We start from the raw sequence: 17,964 nt of genomic DNA, 5'->3' as shown, positions 1-17,964 counted from the left end.
AGAGAGAGAGATAGAGAGTGAGCAGGGGAGGGGCAGAGAGAGAGGAAGACAGAATCCTAAGCAGGCTCCTTACTGTCATCGCAGAGCCCCATGTGGGGCTCGAACCCATGAACCACGAGTTCATGACCCAAGCCGAAATCAAGAGTCTGATGCTTACCTGACTGAGCCACCCAGGCGCCCCTCTAATTTATTTTAGAATGAAGTATTTACAAATATTTAATGCAACAACTGCCCCCAGAATCATCCCTCTCCCCCATGCAATACAGCCATTCAGATATATTCACCAAGTGTTGTTTTCACTTTCATACTTTCTCTGGTACTTCATCATTCTGAGAGTGAGAATTTGAAATTATACTGTGTCATATTCTAGAGTACATGTACTTTAAAATTTTTTTCTTTCAACATTTATTTATTTTTTTAGGACAGAGAGAGACAGAGCATGAACGGGGGAGGGGCAGAGAGAGAGGGAGACACAGAATCGGAAACAGGCTCCAGGCTCTGAGCCATCAGCCCAGAGCCTGACGCGGGGCTCAAGCTCCCGGACTGCGAGATCGTGACCTGGCTGAAGTCGGAGGCTTAACCGACTGCGCCACCCAGGCGCCCCTAGAGTACATGTACTTTATTTTATTTTATTTTTTTTTTTATATAGGATCTAACAGTCCTACATTCACCATTTTTAAATTTTTTTTTTCAACGTTTATTTATTTTTGGGACAGAGAGAGACAGAGCATGAACGGGGGAGGGGCAGAGAGAGAGGGAGACACAGAATCGGAAACAGGCTCCAGGCTCTGAGCCATCAGCCCAGAGCCCGACGCGGGGCTCGAACTCCCGGACCGCGAGATCGTGACCTGGCTGAAGTCGGACGCCTAACCGACTGCGCCACCCAGGCGCCCCGAATACATGTACTTTAGATGAGAGGTCATCTTACACATAGGAGAGGAAATAGCTGCCTTTTCAGGTGGTGTAATTTGAAGGCCAGGAAGGTTCTCCAACTTCTGCTCTTTAGACTTTAAGGCCTAAAATTATATCATGAAGAGATACCTTTATTTGCTTTATCTCTGCAACCTCTTCCTTTTTAAAAAAATTTTTTTAAATGTTTATTTTTGAGAGAGAGAGGCAGAGAGAGAGGGAGACACAGAATCTGAAGCAGCTCCAGGCTCTGAGCTGCCAGCACAGAGCCCAATGCGGGGCTTGAACTCCGAATGGCAAGATCATGACCTGAGTGGAAGTCGGACGCTTAACCGACTGAGCCACCCAGGTGCCCCCAGCAACCTCCTCCTTTTAAGATGCTGTATTTTTTCTGCTATTGGGTCTTTAAGGAATATTAATTTCATTACTTTTTATTGAGATCTAGCACACTGCAGTAAAGGACACAAATAATATCTTGATGATTTTTCAAAGAGAACAGATCATTGTAACCAGATCAAGAAATATAGAACATTATCAGCGCTCCTCATGTTCTCCTTCTAGTCACTACCTCCTCCCAAGGAGAACCACTGTCCTGACTTCTAGCACCATTGATTAGTTTGGCTTGTTTTTGAACTTTACCTATCTATCGATCGATCGATCGATCTAGATATATATCTATCATGTATAAGCATCATTATATATGTGAGATTCGTCCATATTGTTGCATGTAGTAGTTCATTAAATCTAATGGCATGTTCTTTGGTGAACATGTGTATGCATTTCATTTTCCTTAGATACATACTTAAGAGTGGAATCAAGTGTGAGGGTCATAGTTATTTTCAGCTTTCATGGATATTGCCAGATAGTTTTTCAAAATGTTTATACTGGTTGCAGCCCTATTAGCAGTGTGAGGTTTTTAGCTGCTCTGCATCCTTGCTCAAACTTGGTATTATCTGTGTTTTAAATTTTAGCTATTCTGGCTGGATGGTGGTATTGCGTTGTGTTTTTAATTTATATTCCTCATATACTGTTCTAATTGATTACCTTTTCCACTTCTATGCTTTTGTCTGGAAAAATATGCCAATTAATGCCAGTTAGGAATAAACAAATTCTATGCATGGACTTGACATTTTTATTTATTTATTTATTTATTTATTATTTATTTATTTATTTTATGGGATATATGCGATCTAACTTGGTGGTTTAAGTAGCTCTTTTTTCATGCTTCCTGTTTTTGACTATTCAAGGATAGTGGAGTTGGTGGTCTGTTGAATTCCAGTTAGGTGAAATGTTATCATTTGAATTTTTCATATTTACATCACATCTCCCCCCCCCCCCCCCCCACCTTCCCCTTTCTTATTTAGGGAACATTTACCTTTTTTATTTACCTTTTTCTCATTGACTCAAGGTTGTCATGAGGAACATCCCATCTTATACTAGAGTCTCCTTCAGGGGCTGCCTAGGACTGAGGCCCAAATGCTTTATGCTAAATGATCCCTAGCAGCATGGCCTACGTCCTATACAAAAGTTAGCTGATGTTGTCCTTTTTGTTTGTTTTCTTTTTGTCTTTAATTGTTATCGTGTGTTTAAAGGCAGATACGTAGACTTTGACTTCCTGCTCCAGTTATAACCAAATGTGTGACCTTATGCAAATCACTTAATGGTTTATAGTATGTATACAATAGTATATAGTATAATATCTCCTTTGAAAAATTGGGATAATGCTCAGAGGACTCTGAGTTTTGTGAAGATTAAGTATAGCATATCTGTAATGAATCATTCGTTCTTGTGGTAATATTTTAGTTTTTGCTGTCATGTTTAACTACTTACTTGTGTCTCAGCCCTGCTCAGGTGTGCATGAGGTGATAGAACAGTAAGAGCAAGTTTGAGTCCTGTGAAGGGACCCCAGTTCCTTTTGGCCAGAGAATAGGGCATGGGTCGAGGGCAGAGTTCTCCCTTCCTCTTTCTGCTTCTGGCTGTGGGATCCAAAATAAGGAAATTGTTGACAATCTCTTAAGGTCCCTTTTGTTCTAAATTGTCTTCTGTAATTTGGTGGGGTGAAAAAAAAAACCAAGAACCAGACACACAAAAAAGAACATGAGAGGAATTTTAGAGACCTAGGTTCAAATTCTGGTGCTATTTTTACTACGAGACCTTGGATAAGGCACTTAGCTATTGTGTTTCATTGATTCTCAGGTGCACATTTTTTCACAGTTTAATACCTTTAAAATCTAGATGCATCTTAAAATCATTGCTGCTTTTTTTTTTAATGGCACATAAAATAATGATACTTCTTATCATTGGTGGTATCTCAGACTTGATGAAATATGATATTTTATCTTTTTAACTAATGGGGTTAACCGGTTGTCTTATTTACTACAGGTGGGCTTATTGATATGAACAGGGCTGTTTTATTAAACAGATTAGTACTTCTGTCTAATGCTAGGATAGGCTTTCTTCTGTGTCCTTTTCATGTTATCTGACTTTATATAGTACCTGTCACTAATAAAATGTTAAAATGGCAGCTATTACTATAATTATGATTATTCTGTTTAAGCTTTATAACTCTGTAAGGTGATGGTTGTTCTGGTTTTTATAAGTGAGTATTGTAAGATACAGAGGGGATTATGTGGGTTAGCAGTATAGCTTAACTTCAGCACTTGCCTCTCTGCCATACTGCCCTGCCCCTCAGCTCTGTTTGACAGACCAAAGGCCGAAGTTAAATGACTTCATAAGCCAGTGGTTCTGTTTGGTTGATTGCCGCGGTTCCACCCACATTTCTAGTGATCGCTTTGGTGTCTGCGAAGCTTACTGACTGGTCAGATTGTGCTCTACCCTTATTTAGCAGGGCTGCTGAAACACTTACAGTCAGGTAGATCCTGGGGGTCATACAAGAATGGAATTCTGTTGATCGTAGGCTAAAATTTGTGGATGGGTGGGAATTTAGTTGTTTTTTTTTTTTTTTTAATGATTCAATATAAAACCGATTGCATAAATGTGCTTACTGTATTATCATCGTGCTGTTTATTGATGGTCTTCCAGTATCCTCAGACACCCATATCAATTGATCAGACATTCATTCACTAATGCAGCAAATACTTACTGAGTGCATACCATGGATTTTTCAAGCTTTGAAGATCTTGTGAACAAATCAGACAATGTTACTGTCTGTCAGAGCTTTTATTTTAGTGGAAGGAAATCAGGCAATAAAAATATCAAACTATAAGTGAAAAAGATATATCAGACATAAAGTGCTGTGAAATTGGCAGTCATGTCTTATCTCCAGAAACTTTAACAACCAAACCCACAAAACACATGCATCAGTATATCTCCCAGAACAAAAGCAAGCACTACCCTACTCCCCTCCCTGCTTTGGTCAGAAAAATAACTGTCACAGAGCCAAGAATTGTTATACTTTTATGAGGACTGTTTGATTGACTGATTTATATTGTATTAAAATTGCTAATTTGGTAAGATTGATTATATTTACATTTAGCATTTCAACTATCTGAATGATTCTCTTAATGAAAAATAAAGTTTTTTAGAGCATAAAGTTGACCTTGTCATTCTTACCTTAAAACTTTGCTCCTCATACTGTACAAAGTAAAAGTACTCCTTGGCAAGGCATAAAGCATCCTTCAGGTTTAAAAAAAGATTTTTTTTAATGTTTATTCATTTTTGGAGAGACAGAGACAGAGTGTGAGCATGGAAGGGGCAGAGAGAGGGAGACATAGAATCTGAAGCAGGCTTCAGGCTCTGAGCTGTCAGCACAGAACCCAACACGAGTCTTGAACTCACGAAATGCGAGATAATGGCCTGAGCCGAAGTTAGCCACTTAACCAACGGAGCCACACAGGCGCACCCATTTTTTTTTTTAAGATTTTTTTAAATTATTATTTTTAAGTAATCTCTGTGCCCAACATAGGCCTTGAACTCACGACCCTGAGATCAAGAGTTGCATGCTCTACCAACTAAGCCAGCCAGGTGTCCCCAAAGATCCTTCAATTTAGTGCCTTGTTTATTTCTTGAGCTTTGTGAACCATTACGCTTGCATGCATTCCAGTTGTCTTAGCTCCCTGACCACATCATACGTCATACTGCTGGACCCTTGTTTATGGTGTTCCCTGTGCCTGTAGTTCCTTATTTTAACCTGGGGAAATCCTGTTCATCCTTTAAAAGTCAAGTTTCACAGCCTCTGTGGTGATGTCTTTCCCCGATTCATTTAAAGTTTATTTACTCCCGTTTGTGCTATTGTGTAGCCTTTTGCATAATTCTTCTACTGACCTTTTCATGAAGTAATGTAATTCTTTAAATAGAGGTTTGAATCTAATACTTCAGAGGTATTTTGAAGGCATTTATGTGTTGGTTCGTAATAATTGTGCATTAAGTATTGAATAAATAGATGAATTACCATATGAGGCCATGTTAATGAGAAATTAGAATATATCCTCCTAGGGACAATAAACAGCAAAATTCAGAAGTACTGGTGGTCATTCTGAGGAGCTGCATGCAGCATGGACTTCCCTTCTAGGGCAGGGCTCGGCTGGCCAGTGCTCTGGAGAAGCCTGGAGAATAGGCAAAGCTCTGAGGGGGACTAACTCATCGAGATGGCTAAGGGACCTATTTCTGCTGGCTTCGGCTGGAGAAGAGCTAAGTCTGTCTCTTTTCCGGTCTTGTCAGAATGGAGAAATCAGGGCCATCCTGGGGCTTTGCAATCTGTTGAGCCCCTCCTTGTGTGTCTGGGGCTTTGGGGTATGGTCCTATGAGGAAGAATTATCATCTCATTTTACAGAGGAAGAAGCAAACCCAGGGAGCTGAAACAGACTTCTCCAGCTCACCACACTAACATGACCTTGTTCGGCTGGTTTGGTTCTTGTTGTTTTTTGTTGGCTTTAAGACCGTTATGGACCCACGTGGGTCCCGGCCCTCTTCTCCCTTCATTCATACTCTCCCTGGGTGACTTGACTCATGACATGGCTGCCACTTCCACCTGTACCTCTCTTCTGGGCTCCAGACTGTCAGCCTGACGTCCGTGCCCACGTATCCCAAAGGCATCTCATACCGGGCACGTTCAAGAGCGGACTCCTGGGTCTCTTGCCCCGCCCCCCCCCATACCATATCCCTTAGCCTCTGCCAGCCTCCCCCTGCACAGAAAACGGCACATCATCTGCCCAGTTGTTTGAGGCAGAAACCCAGGAGACCTTGTAGATTCCTCCCTTATCTATGCCCTCCCTTCAACCCATCAGCAACTCCTGTCACATCTAGTTCCAAAACGCATCTCCCTTACCTGTCCCACGTCCATTCTCCATCTCCCAGACCATCATCTGCAGGCACTACTACGGTAGCCTCTGTACTGATGTTCCTCCTCCTCTTACTGTTTTCTTCACTCAGCAAATGGTTGGCAGGTGCTCCTGTACTGTTTACAGGTACACGTCATTTTACTGCACTTCAGTTTACTGCGCTTCACAGATAATGTGTTTTTACAGATTGGATGTTTATGATAACCTGGCTTTGACCAAGTCTGTTGGCACCATTTTTCCAAAAACATTTGCTTGCTTTCTGTCTCTGTGTCATGTTTTAGTGATTCTCACGATATTTCAAACTTGTCATTATGATTATACTTGTTATGGTGATCTGTGACATTGCTATCACAATGCACTGCACCCATATAAGATGGTGAACTTAACTGATAAATGTTGTGTGTGTTCTGACTCCTCCACCGACCAGCCCATTTCCCCACTTCTCTCCCTCTCCTCCAGCCTCCCTATTTCCCCGAGACATAACAAATTGTGATTAGGCCAGTTAATAACCCTACAATGGCCCGTTAAATGTTCAAGTGAAATAAAGAGTCACATGCCTCTTGCTTTACATCACAAGCTAGAAATGATTAAGCTTAGTGCAGAGAGCCTGTTGAAAGCCAAGATATATACCAAAGCCAGGCCTCTTGCACCCAATAGTTAGCTAAGTTGTGAATGTAAAGGAAAAGTTCTTGAAGGAAATTAAAGGTGCTGCTCCAGTGAACACAGGATGATAAGAAAGTGAAAACAGTCTTATTGCTGATGTGGAGAAAGTTTGAGAGGTCCCAATAGCAGATCAAGCCAACCACAACATTCCCTTAAGTCAAAGTTTAATCTAGAGCAAGACCCTAACTTTCTTCAATTACATGAAGGCTTGGAGGGGTGAGGAAACTGCAGAAGAAAAGTTTGAAGCTAGCATAGGTTGGTTCATGAAGTTTAAGGAAAGAAACTGTCTCTATAACATAAAAGTGCAAGGTGAAGCAGCAAGTGCTGATGTAGAAGCTGCAGCAAGTTCTCCAGAAGATCTGACGAAGATAATTAATAAAAGTGGCTACATTAAACAGCAGATTTTCAATGTAGATCAAACAGCCTTCTTAATTGGAAAAAGGTGCCATCTAAGACTTTCACAGCTAAAGATGTCAATGCCTAGTTCCAAAGCTTCAAAAGAATAGTCTGACTCTCTTGTTACGAACTAATGCAGCCGGTGACTTTAAGTTGAAGCCGATGTCATGTATCATTTTGAAAATTTGAGGGCCCTTAAAAATTGTGCTAAATCCATTCTGCCTCTGCTCTGTAAATGGAGCAAGAAAGCCTGAGTGGCAATACATCTGTTTCCAACATGATTTCATGAATATTTTAAGCCCACTGTTGAGATCTGCTCAGAAAAGATTCCTTTCAAGATACTACTCCTCATTGACAATGCACCTGAACACTCTTGACCTCTGATGGAGGTGTAAAATGAAATTAATGTTGTTTTCATGCCTGCTAACAACATCCATTGTGTAGCTCATGGATCCAAGGAGTAGTTTCAACATTCAAGTCTTATTTTTTAAGAAATAAATTTCATAAGGCTGTAGCTGCTATAGATAGCGATTCTGATAGATCTGGGCAAAGCCCATTGAGAACCTGCCAGAAAGGATTCGCCATTCTAGATTCCATTAAGAACATTGTGATTCATGGGAAGAGGTCAGAATATCAATATCGAGAGGATTTTGGAAGAAGCTGATTCCAAACCTCATGGATGACCTCATGGGGTTCAAGACTTCAGTGGAAGAAGTAACGACCGACGTTGTAGAAATAGGGAGAGAAGTAAAATTACAAGGGGAGCCTGAAGACGGGACTGAATTGCTGTTATCTCATGATAAAACTTGAACAGATGAGGACTGGCTTCTAGTGGTTTCTTGAGAACGAATCTACTCCTGGTTAAGATCCTGTGAAGATGGTTGAAATGACAAGAAAGGATTTAGAATATTACACAAATTTAGTTGTTAAAAAACAGTGGTGGGTTCGAGAGGTTTGATTGTAATTTTGAAAGACGTTTTACTGTGTGTAAAGTAGTATCCTCACTGCATACACCAACATCAACATCGAGGCAATGCCCTCCACCAGCAAAAAGATTATGACTCGCTCAATGCTCAGATGATGGTTACATTTTTAAGCAGTAAAGTATTTTTTTAGTGTTTATTTATTTTTGAGAAGGAGGAGAAGCAGAGAGAGAGGGGGACGGAGGGTCTGAAGCGGGCAACGTTTTGACAGCAGAGAGCCTGATGTGGGGCTCAGACTCACAAACCGTGAGATCATGACCTGAGCCGGAGTTGGACATTTAACTGAGTGAGCCACTCAGGTGCCCCAGTAATAAAGTATTTTTTAATTAAGGTGTTTACATTTCTTTTTTTTAGACATAATGCTATTGAACGCTTAAGAGACTGTGTTATATTGTAAACATAACTTTTCTATGCGGTGAGAAACCAAAAGATTCATTTGACTTGCTTTAGCGTGATACTTGCTTTATTGTGGTAGTCTGGGACCAAACCGGCAATTAGCTCTGAGGTATGCTTATACCATTATCACTACCATTGTGTTAATGGGAATGTCTTCCTGATTCATTTAGGTTTGTAATTTAATATATTTATGAGGTCTTTTGGTTTTTAAAAACAAAATGATTTATAACCTAATTGAAATAATTATAAACAAGTTAGAGTCTTCATAAAGCATGCTCTCCTTTCCATCAACAGAATCCAACGTGGCGGAGTCTCGATTTTGGAATAATGCCAGACCGTCTTGATACATCTGTGTCTTGTTTCGTGGTGAAGATATGGGGTGGAAAGGAGGACATCTACCAGCTTTTGATTGAATGGAAAGTCTGTTTGGATGGGCTGAAATACTTGGGGCAGCAGGTATGTATGTATGTATGTATGTATTTATTTATTTATTTTTAATGTTTATGTATTTTAAAAAAAATTTTTTTTTTCAACGTTCATTTATTTTTGGGACAGAGAGAGACAGAGCATGAACGGGGGAGGGGCAGAGAGAGAGGGAGACACAGAATCGGAAACAGGTTCCAGGCTCTGAGCCATCAGCCCAGAGCCCGACGCAGGGCTCGAACTCACGGACCGCGAGATCGTGACCTGGCTGAAGTCGGACGCTTAACCGACTGCGCCACCCAGGCGCCCCTAATGTTTATGTATTTTTGAGAGAGAGAGAGAAAGAGAGCATGAGCAAGGGAGGGGCAGACAGAGAGGGAGACACAGACTCTGAAGCAGGCTCTAGGCTCTGAGCTGTCAGCACAGAGCCCAATGCGGGGCTTGAACGCATGAAACGCGAGATCAAGACCTGAGCCAAAGTTGGACACTCAACTGACTGAGCCACCCAGGCGCACCCCCACTGTTTTTTAATGTTTAGGTAACTTTTAGATTCTAGTTATAAGTAGTTGTCTTCTCTAAATTAACCTATCTAACCTTTCTGTAGATTCTTACGATTCTACATTTCCGATCATAAAGAGAGAACTTTGATGATTGTTTACTTAATTATAGAAATTTGAGTCATTACCAAGTTTGAAAAATAATTTTTAACTGAGGAAACTTATGAGGAAGCACCCTAAGCTGCTAATTTAAGAGGATTTTTTTTTCTGGGAGGTGTAGGAAAGAATATACTTTCCAATAGCATTCTGCTGCTTCTGCTTTCTTGGATATTCCCCAATAGAATCTAAATATTAAGTTGCAAATATGGAATGTACTATAAAGCGCTTCTCTTATGATCCGTGGAGTTGAGTTGTTTCAGGAATAAGGAGAGCTACTGTTTATTGAGCACGGAGATAACAATTGCCTGGTTTATACACTGCTACCAATCCCCTTTGAGCGATGTAGCTATTGGATCATAGCACCCTTCTAGCTGAGCTCGGAAGTAGCTCCATAATCCCTTCTGACACTGTTCTGGGATGCAACTAGTAATTTATCAGAGCTGCATATGATATGAAACCTATTTACCATTCCCAGACATAGATTATTATAATTTGTGTTTATATCAGCCTTGTGAAGTTTGGTATTATTGCCCTTATTTTCCAGATGGGAAAATTGAACCATAGAGAGTTTAAGAAACTGTTCAAGATCACACTGCTAGGTGGAGCTGGGATTTGATTCCAGGCCTGGCTGACTTACAAATTTATTCTTTGTTTTGTATCACACTAATATATACATACAGTCCTTGGTAGTCCACCTACCTTGGAATGAGTGCTGTATCTGTTTTGTGATACACGAGGGACTGCTGTTAAAGGTAACTTTAAAATATTTGTCATATCTATGAATATCCTTGATGGTTCTTAATATTTATTCAATATAGACTTTCTGGTATATTTCTTTTAAAGAATCAATTTAATTCTACATGTTTTTTTATCAGATTAAAAAAAAATCCTTTGCCCTCATTTTGCTTAGTGTATATTTTGTGTTCTTCTATATAGTGACCAGAACAATGCATATAATGGATATTTTCCATAACTAAATTCTAATGGCTACAGATTCTTAATCTTTTTTGTTTTTGTATTGTTCTCCCTGTTTTAGGACTGGTCTTAATAAAAATTTATAAAACACTGACTTTTAGCTTAGGGCCTTTTTTCCTCTTTTGGTACGGTATACTTGTTGCCTTTAGATTGGCCAACCAGAGCCCTGCGCTGAGGCAGTACTCTTTCTGTCTTCCCAAATACCATAGTTGGCTCTCTGTGGATAGACTCTGGTATTGAGTACTTGTTTGTCTTTCTTCTGAAAGTACCTGCATTTCTCAGAGGATGATGCTTTTTTTTTTTTTTTTTTATTAAATTTTTTTTTTTTCAACGTTTATTTATTTTTGGGACAGAGAGAGACAGAGCATGAACGGGGGAGGGGCAGAGAGAGAGGGAGACACAGAATCGGAAACAGGCTCGAGGCTCCGAGCCATCAGCCCAGAGCCCGACGCGGGGCTCGAACTCACGGACCGCGAGATCGTGACCTGGCTGAAGTCGGACGCCTAACCGACTGCGCCACCCAGGCGCCCGGATGATGCTTCTTAACATTAGAGTGTATGGCTATAGAAGATGGCTATAGAAGCAGCCAAGATGGCCTTCATGCTTTTCAACTCACATATTCCTTAGGTAGTGATCTTGAAATACCCAACTGTGTTTATGTCAAACTTGCTTAATTGCAGAGAGTCAACTTTCAGGTGTCTTATTATAAATATAAAGCTGGTTATGCTGGTATAATGGAGAACAAGAGAAAGGGAAAACATATTTTTAAAGCCAATTAGAAACTTAGTATCATTGTAGAAAGTCAGAACTCACCTATGAAATAGATATAACAAGTAATATACTACTAGAAAATCAGATAAACTTGGATTACAAATTGGGGTACCTGTGTGGCTCAGTTGGTTAAATGGCTGACTTTAGCTCAGGTCATGATCTCGCCATTCGTGGGTCTGAGCCCTGTATCAAGCTCTGTGCTGACAGCTCAGAGCCTGGAGCCTGGGATTCTATGTCTCCCTCTCTCTCTGCCTCTCCCCCACTCATACTCCATCTCTCTCTCTCTCTCTCTCTCTCTCTCTCTCTCTCTCTCAAAAACAAATAAACATAAAAAAATAGGGTTACAAATTTTCAGACTAAGCAAGATTAAGATGTATGAGGATAATAGACAGAATTACTTAGGTTCATTGATCATGTACTTTCTATCAGGCATTGTTCTTACTGTTAAGGATCCAGAGATGGGTAAGACAAGATCCTTAGACTTAGTACACTGATAATTGATGAATACTTGCATAGACCTGCACAGTACCATACTGTTTTAATTACTATGGCTTTGTAATACAATTTGGGGGAATATATGGAAGAGGTATTTAGACAGGACTAGGTAGAGTCAGGTTGGGCTGACTTTTTAGTGAAATTTTCTTTTGCAAGTCAGGTTGTTGAGGTATAATGGATATATAATAAAATTCACCCTTTTAAGGTATACAGTTCAGTAGGCTTGACAAATGTGTGAAGTCTAGTAACCACCACAATGAGTAATGCTGCTGTGAATATTTAAATATAGGCCTTTTTGTGGACATATGTTGTCATTTCTCTTGAGTAAATACCTAGGAATGGGATGTCTGGGTCTAGTGGTTAAGTGTGCTGAAATTTATAAGAAGCTGCCAAACTGTTTGCCATTCTGGTGGGTTTGAAGTGGTATCTTGTGATTCTTTTTTTTTTTAACTTTTATTTTAATTACCTGGTACTCATCATGACAAGTGCACTCCTTAATCCCCATCACCTATTTCACCTATTCCTCTACCCACCTGCCCTCTGGTAACCATCAGTGTGTTTTCTGTAGTTAAGAGTCTGTTTCTTGGTTTGCCTCTCTCTCTCTCTCTCTTTTTTCCCTTCATTTGTTTTGTTTCTTAAATTCCACATATGAGTGAAATGATACGGTATTTATCTTTCTCTGACTGACTCATTTCACTTAGCATTATATTCTCTAGATGCATCCAAATCATTGCAAATGGCAAGCTTCCATTTTTTATGGCTGAGTAATATTCCATCTCTCTCTCTCTCTCTCTCTCTCTCTCTCTCTCTCTCTCTCTCTCTCTCCCTCCCTCCCTCCCTCCCTCCCTCCCTCCCTCTCTCTCTCTCTCTCTCTCTCTCTCTCACACACACACACACACACACACACACACACACACACACACACACACCATATCTTCTTTATACATTCGTCAATGGACACTTGGGCTGCTTACATATCTTAGCTTTATCTGGGTAAATACTTAATAGTGCAATTGCTAGATCATACCCAGCTTTATCTGGGTAAATACTTAATAGTGCAATTGCTAGATCATAGTGTAGTTTTATTTTTAACTTTTTGAGGAACCTCCATACTGTTTTCCACAGCGGCTGCACCAGTTTGCATTCCCACCAACAGTGCGTGAGTGTTCTCTTCACATTCTTGCCAACACCTGTTGTTTCTTGTGTTGTTGATTTTAGCCATTCGGATAGTTATGAGGTGATATTTCATTATAGTTTTGATTTGCATTTCCCTGATGGTAAGTGATGATGAGCATCTTTCCATGTGTCTGTTGGCTGTGAATGTCTTTTTTGGAGAAATGTCTGTTTGTGCCTTCTGCCCTTTTTTAAATTGGATTATTTGCTTTTTGGGTGTTGAGTTTTATGAATTCTCTATATATCTTGGATATTAACCCTTATAAGATACGTCATTTGCAAATATCTGTTCCCATTCAGTAGGCTGCCTTTTAGTTTTGTTGATTGTTTCCTTTGCTGTGCAGAAGCTTTTTATTTTGATGTAGTCCTGATAGTTTAATTATGCTTTTATTTCCCTTGCCTCAGGGGACCTATGTTGCTACAGCCAATGTCAGAGAAATTATTCCCTGTGTTCTTTTCTGGGATTTTTATGGTTTCAGGTCTCACATTTAGGTCTTTAATCCATTTTGAACTTATTTTTGGGTATGGTGGAAGAAAGTGGTCCAGTTTCATTCTTTTGCATGTGTCTGTCCAGTTTTCCCAACACCCATTTGTTAAAGAGACTGTCTTTTTCCCATTGGATAGTCTTCTCTGCTTTGTCAAAGATTAATTGACCATATCATTGTGGGTTTATTTCTGGATTTTATATTATGTTGCATTGATCTATGTGTCTGTTTTTATGCCAGTACCATACTGTTTTGATTACCACAGCTTTATAATATAACTTGAAGTTTAGAATTGTGATGCCTCAGCTTTGCTTTTCTTTTTCAAGATTGCTTTGACTATTCAGGGTCTTTTGCGGTTCCATATATATTTTAGGATTGTTTATTTTATTTCTGTGAAAAAATGCTATTGGTATTTTGATAGGCATTACATTAAATGTGTAGATTGCTTTGACTGGTAAGACACTAAAAATTTTTTTTTTAAATGTTTATTCATTTTTGAGAGAGAGAGACAGAGCATGAGCCAGGGAGGGGCAGAGAGAGAGGAGACATAGAATCTGAGCTGTCAGCACAGAACCTGACGTGGGGCTTGAATCCATGAACCATGAGATCAAGACCCGAGCTGAAGTTGGACGCTTAACCGACTAAGACACCCAGGCACCCCTGAGCAGTACGACATTTTAACGATATTTGTTCTTCTAGTCCATGAGTGTAGAATTTGGAATGTGTTTCCATTTCTTTGCATTGTCTTTAATTTCTTGTTTTCAGAGCATAGGTCTTTCACTGCTTTTTTGGGTTTATTCCTAGGTATCTTATTTTTTTGGGTACAATTGTAAATGGGATTGTTTTCTTAATTTCTCTTTCTTCTGTTTGTGCTGCTTTGTTATGGGTGTATAGAATCTTGTGATTTTAATTTGAATTTCTCTGGTGATGAAATCATGTTGAGCAGTTAAAAAAATGTTTGTCATCAGTCTCTCTTTCTCTTACCCTTTTTTTTGTAAAATATTCAGATTTTTGCCCACTTTTTATTTGGTTGTTTGAATTCTCATTATCGAGTAGAATTTCTGTATGCATTCTGGATATGAGTCAGTTCTTTATAAGATCTGTATTTTCCAATTATTTCCTGCCAGTCTGTGGCTTTTCATTTCTTTAATTGCCATTCAAAGAACAGAAGCTTATAAGTGTTGATGAAGTCTGCTATATTAGCTTTTACTTTAATGTTTCATCCTTTTTGTGTTTTATCTAAGACATCTCCACCTAATCCAAGGTCACAAAGATTTCTCTTACGGAGTTTTTTCTCTAGAAGTTTTACAGTCTTAGGTTTTATGTTTATGCCTATGATCATTCTGAATTCACTTTTATTTAAAGTGTAAGGTTCGTTGTTTTGCAGATAGATGAACATTTGTTCCTGTACTCTGTTGTCAGAGCTCTTATTGAATTACCTTGCTATCTTTGTTGAAATGAATTGTTTAAAATCATTTATATGGGTCTGTTTCTGGACTGTATTGTATTTTATTGATCTGCATGTCTGTCTTTATGCCAATACCACATGATCTTGAATAGTGTAGTTTTATACATCATGAATTCAGGTAATATGCATCCTCCAACTTTGATCTTTTTTCAGAGTTGTTCTGGCTATTCTAGATCTTTTGCTTTTACATATATATTTTAGGACTAATTTGTCAATTCTACAAAAATCTAAGAAAATTTGGGAAGAATTGACATCTTAATAGTATCAAGTGTTTCAATCTATGGACATGGTATCCCTGCATTTGTGAAAATCTTATTTCACTCATCAGCATCTTGTAGTTTTCAGTATACAGATCTTGCACATATTTTGATAGATTTGTACCTGTGGATTCCATGTTTTTTAATGCTAGTTTAGATGCTGTTCCTTTAAAAAACTGTTCCTATTTGCAACTATTGTTGCTAATATATACAAACATTTCTGTGTGGAGCATGTATTCTCTGACTTGCTAAACTCATTTATTAGGTCTAGTAGTTTTTTTGTAGATTCCTTTTATAAATTCCTATATAGGCAGTCATATCTGTGCACACATTGTTTAATTTCTTCTTAATGGGTATGTATTTTTTCTCTTTTTCTTGTCTTATTTCATTGGTTCAGACTTCAGTACAAATGTAATGTTGAATAGAAATGAGTAGAGTGGACATCCTTGTTTTGTTACTGATGTTGGCTAAAAGTATTCAGTCCTTCGCTATTAAGTATAATATTAGCTGTAAATTTTGTAAACACTTTATCAGGTTCAGGAAATTTCCTTTCATAATGGATTATATTTGCTAATATTTTGGTAAGACTTCTTTCATCTGTGTCCGTGGGGGATATTGGTCTGTACTTTTCTTGCATTGTTCTTTTCTGGTTTAGTATGAGAGTAATGCTGGTCTTGTAAAATAGATTGGGAAGTGTTTAGTTTTCTGTTTTCTGGAAGGATTTGTGTAACAAAGTTGGTATTCATTATTATACAAATGTTTGACAGAATTCTTCAGTGAACCCATCTGGGTGTTAAGATTTCCCTGTGGGAAAGTTTAAAAGTATAACTTCTATTACTTAACTAGATATGGGGCTTTTTAGGTTATCTATTTCTTTTTGAGTGAGCTTTGATAGTTTGTTTTCCTAAGAGTTTGTCAGTTTCACATAAGATTTCAAATTTATTAGTATAAAAATTTTCACAGTATTATTCTATTCTTGTAAGGCTTATAGGCTGTCTAATGATCCTTTCCTCTTTCATTCTTGCTATCAGTAATTTCTGTCTCTTTCTACTCTTAATCACTCTGCCTAGAGAGTTATCCATTTTCTTAGCTTTTCAAAGAACTGGTATTTAGTTTCATTGATTATCGTTATTTTCAGTTTCATTGATTTCTCATTTTATACTTAGAATTTTCTTTCTTTTGCTTGCTTTGGGTTTACTTTGCTCTTCTTTACTAGTTTCTCAAGGTAGGATTTTGCATTACTGTTTTGAGACTTATCTTTTCTAAAGTAAGCATTTAATAAATTTTCCTCTAAGCCTTGCAATAACTCTGACTCACAGACTTCAATGTTGTATTTTCATTTTCATTCAATTCAAAATATTTTCTAATTTCCCTTTTATTTCTTGACTCAAGGGTTATTTAGAGGTATGGTGTTTAATTTTCAAACATTTGTGTATTTTCCAGATATCCTTCTTTTCTTGATTTCTACTTGAATTCTGACGGATTTAGAGAAAATAGTTTGTATGATTTCAATCCTTTTGGCTTTTGTGAGGTTTATTTTATGGCCCAGAATATAAGATCTCTTTTTGGTGAGTGTTTCCTATACATGTGACGTGTATTCTGTTGTCACTGAACGGATTGTTTTACAAACGTTAGTTAGGTTAAATTGATTGGTCATCTTGAGTGAAATTTGGATGATATGTTGGATTTAGCCGGAGCGGGGGGGGGGCGGGTAGGTACAGAAGTGTGATATAACAGAGCATAATCTGACTCATTCATTTCTAGTTGAGGAAACTAGGGTCCAGAGTGATGATGCAGTTTAGGTATTATTATCTTTAAACTGTCTTTTTGAAAATAGAAAATAATATTAATCTTGTATGTTTTTTTCTGGGACTTTGTGTGTGTGTGTGTGTGTGTGTGTGTGTGTGTTTAACGTTTATTTATTCTTTTGAGAGAAAGAGCACGAGCAGGGGAGGGGCAGAGAGAAAGGGAGACACAGAACTCAAAGCAGGCTCCAGGCCCTGAGCTGTCAGCATAGAACCTGACGTGGGGCTCAAACTGATGGACCGAGAGATCCTGAGCCAAAGTCAGACACTCAATCAACTGAGCCACCCAGGCACCTCAGGACTTTATGTTTTTTAAAGCACTCTTATGGACTAGGATTGTGTTTTCTTTGAGATCAGAGAATATACAGTATGTCTCTGGATCCCTTGTGTTTTAGAACTAGCCTTTCCATAGCAATCTCAAGAAGTATTTGTGGAAAATATATGTGAATGATGGTGCCTGTTATCTCATGTGATGATTTTGTGAGCCCTTTGACTAAAGCAAGAGGCTCTCAATAGATTCTCTGGTCTTAGGATAAGTGATTTGTTTTCTGCTGGCTTGTTAGATTAGTCAGCCTGTTTTTCAGCATTGAAGCAGGTCCTGTTTTAACTGTCATGCTCCAATCATATTAAAACTTAATTGGAATGAGAAGAACTGATGGGATGTTTTTCTTCTTTTATAGATTCATGCCCGCAACCAGAATGAAATAATTTTTGGGCTGAACGATGGCTACTATGGTGCTCCATTTGAACATAAGGTAAGAGGGTTTTCCTAATTCTGTGAGTTTTGTTTAGTCCAGCTGTGCCTTGAC

At 38.7% G+C, this 17,964-nt stretch overlaps 1 protein-coding gene across 8 annotated transcripts in view; it reads left to right on the top strand.

Moving 5' to 3' along the window:
* The window catches only part of UVRAG (UV radiation resistance associated), a 300,321-nt gene that overhangs the window by 46,193 nt on the left and 236,164 nt on the right, over positions 1 to 17,964 (top strand). For all 8 annotated transcript variants that reach the window (XM_045038710.1, XM_045038712.1, XM_045038709.1 and 5 more), the window contains exons 4-5: positions 8,942 to 9,103; positions 17,836 to 17,910. In XM_045038710.1, coding sequence (XP_044894645.1) covers positions 8,942 to 9,103; positions 17,836 to 17,910 — 237 coding nt within the window. The remainder of the gene's footprint in view (positions 1 to 8,941; positions 9,104 to 17,835; positions 17,911 to 17,964) is intronic.

The sequence above is a fragment of the Felis catus genome, chromosome D1 (assembly GCF_018350175.1).
Source record: "Felis catus isolate Fca126 chromosome D1, F.catus_Fca126_mat1.0, whole genome shotgun sequence".
Classification (NCBI taxonomy): Eukaryota; Metazoa; Chordata; class Mammalia; order Carnivora; family Felidae; genus Felis; species Felis catus.
This window is presented reverse-complemented; position numbering and strand designations above follow the sequence as displayed.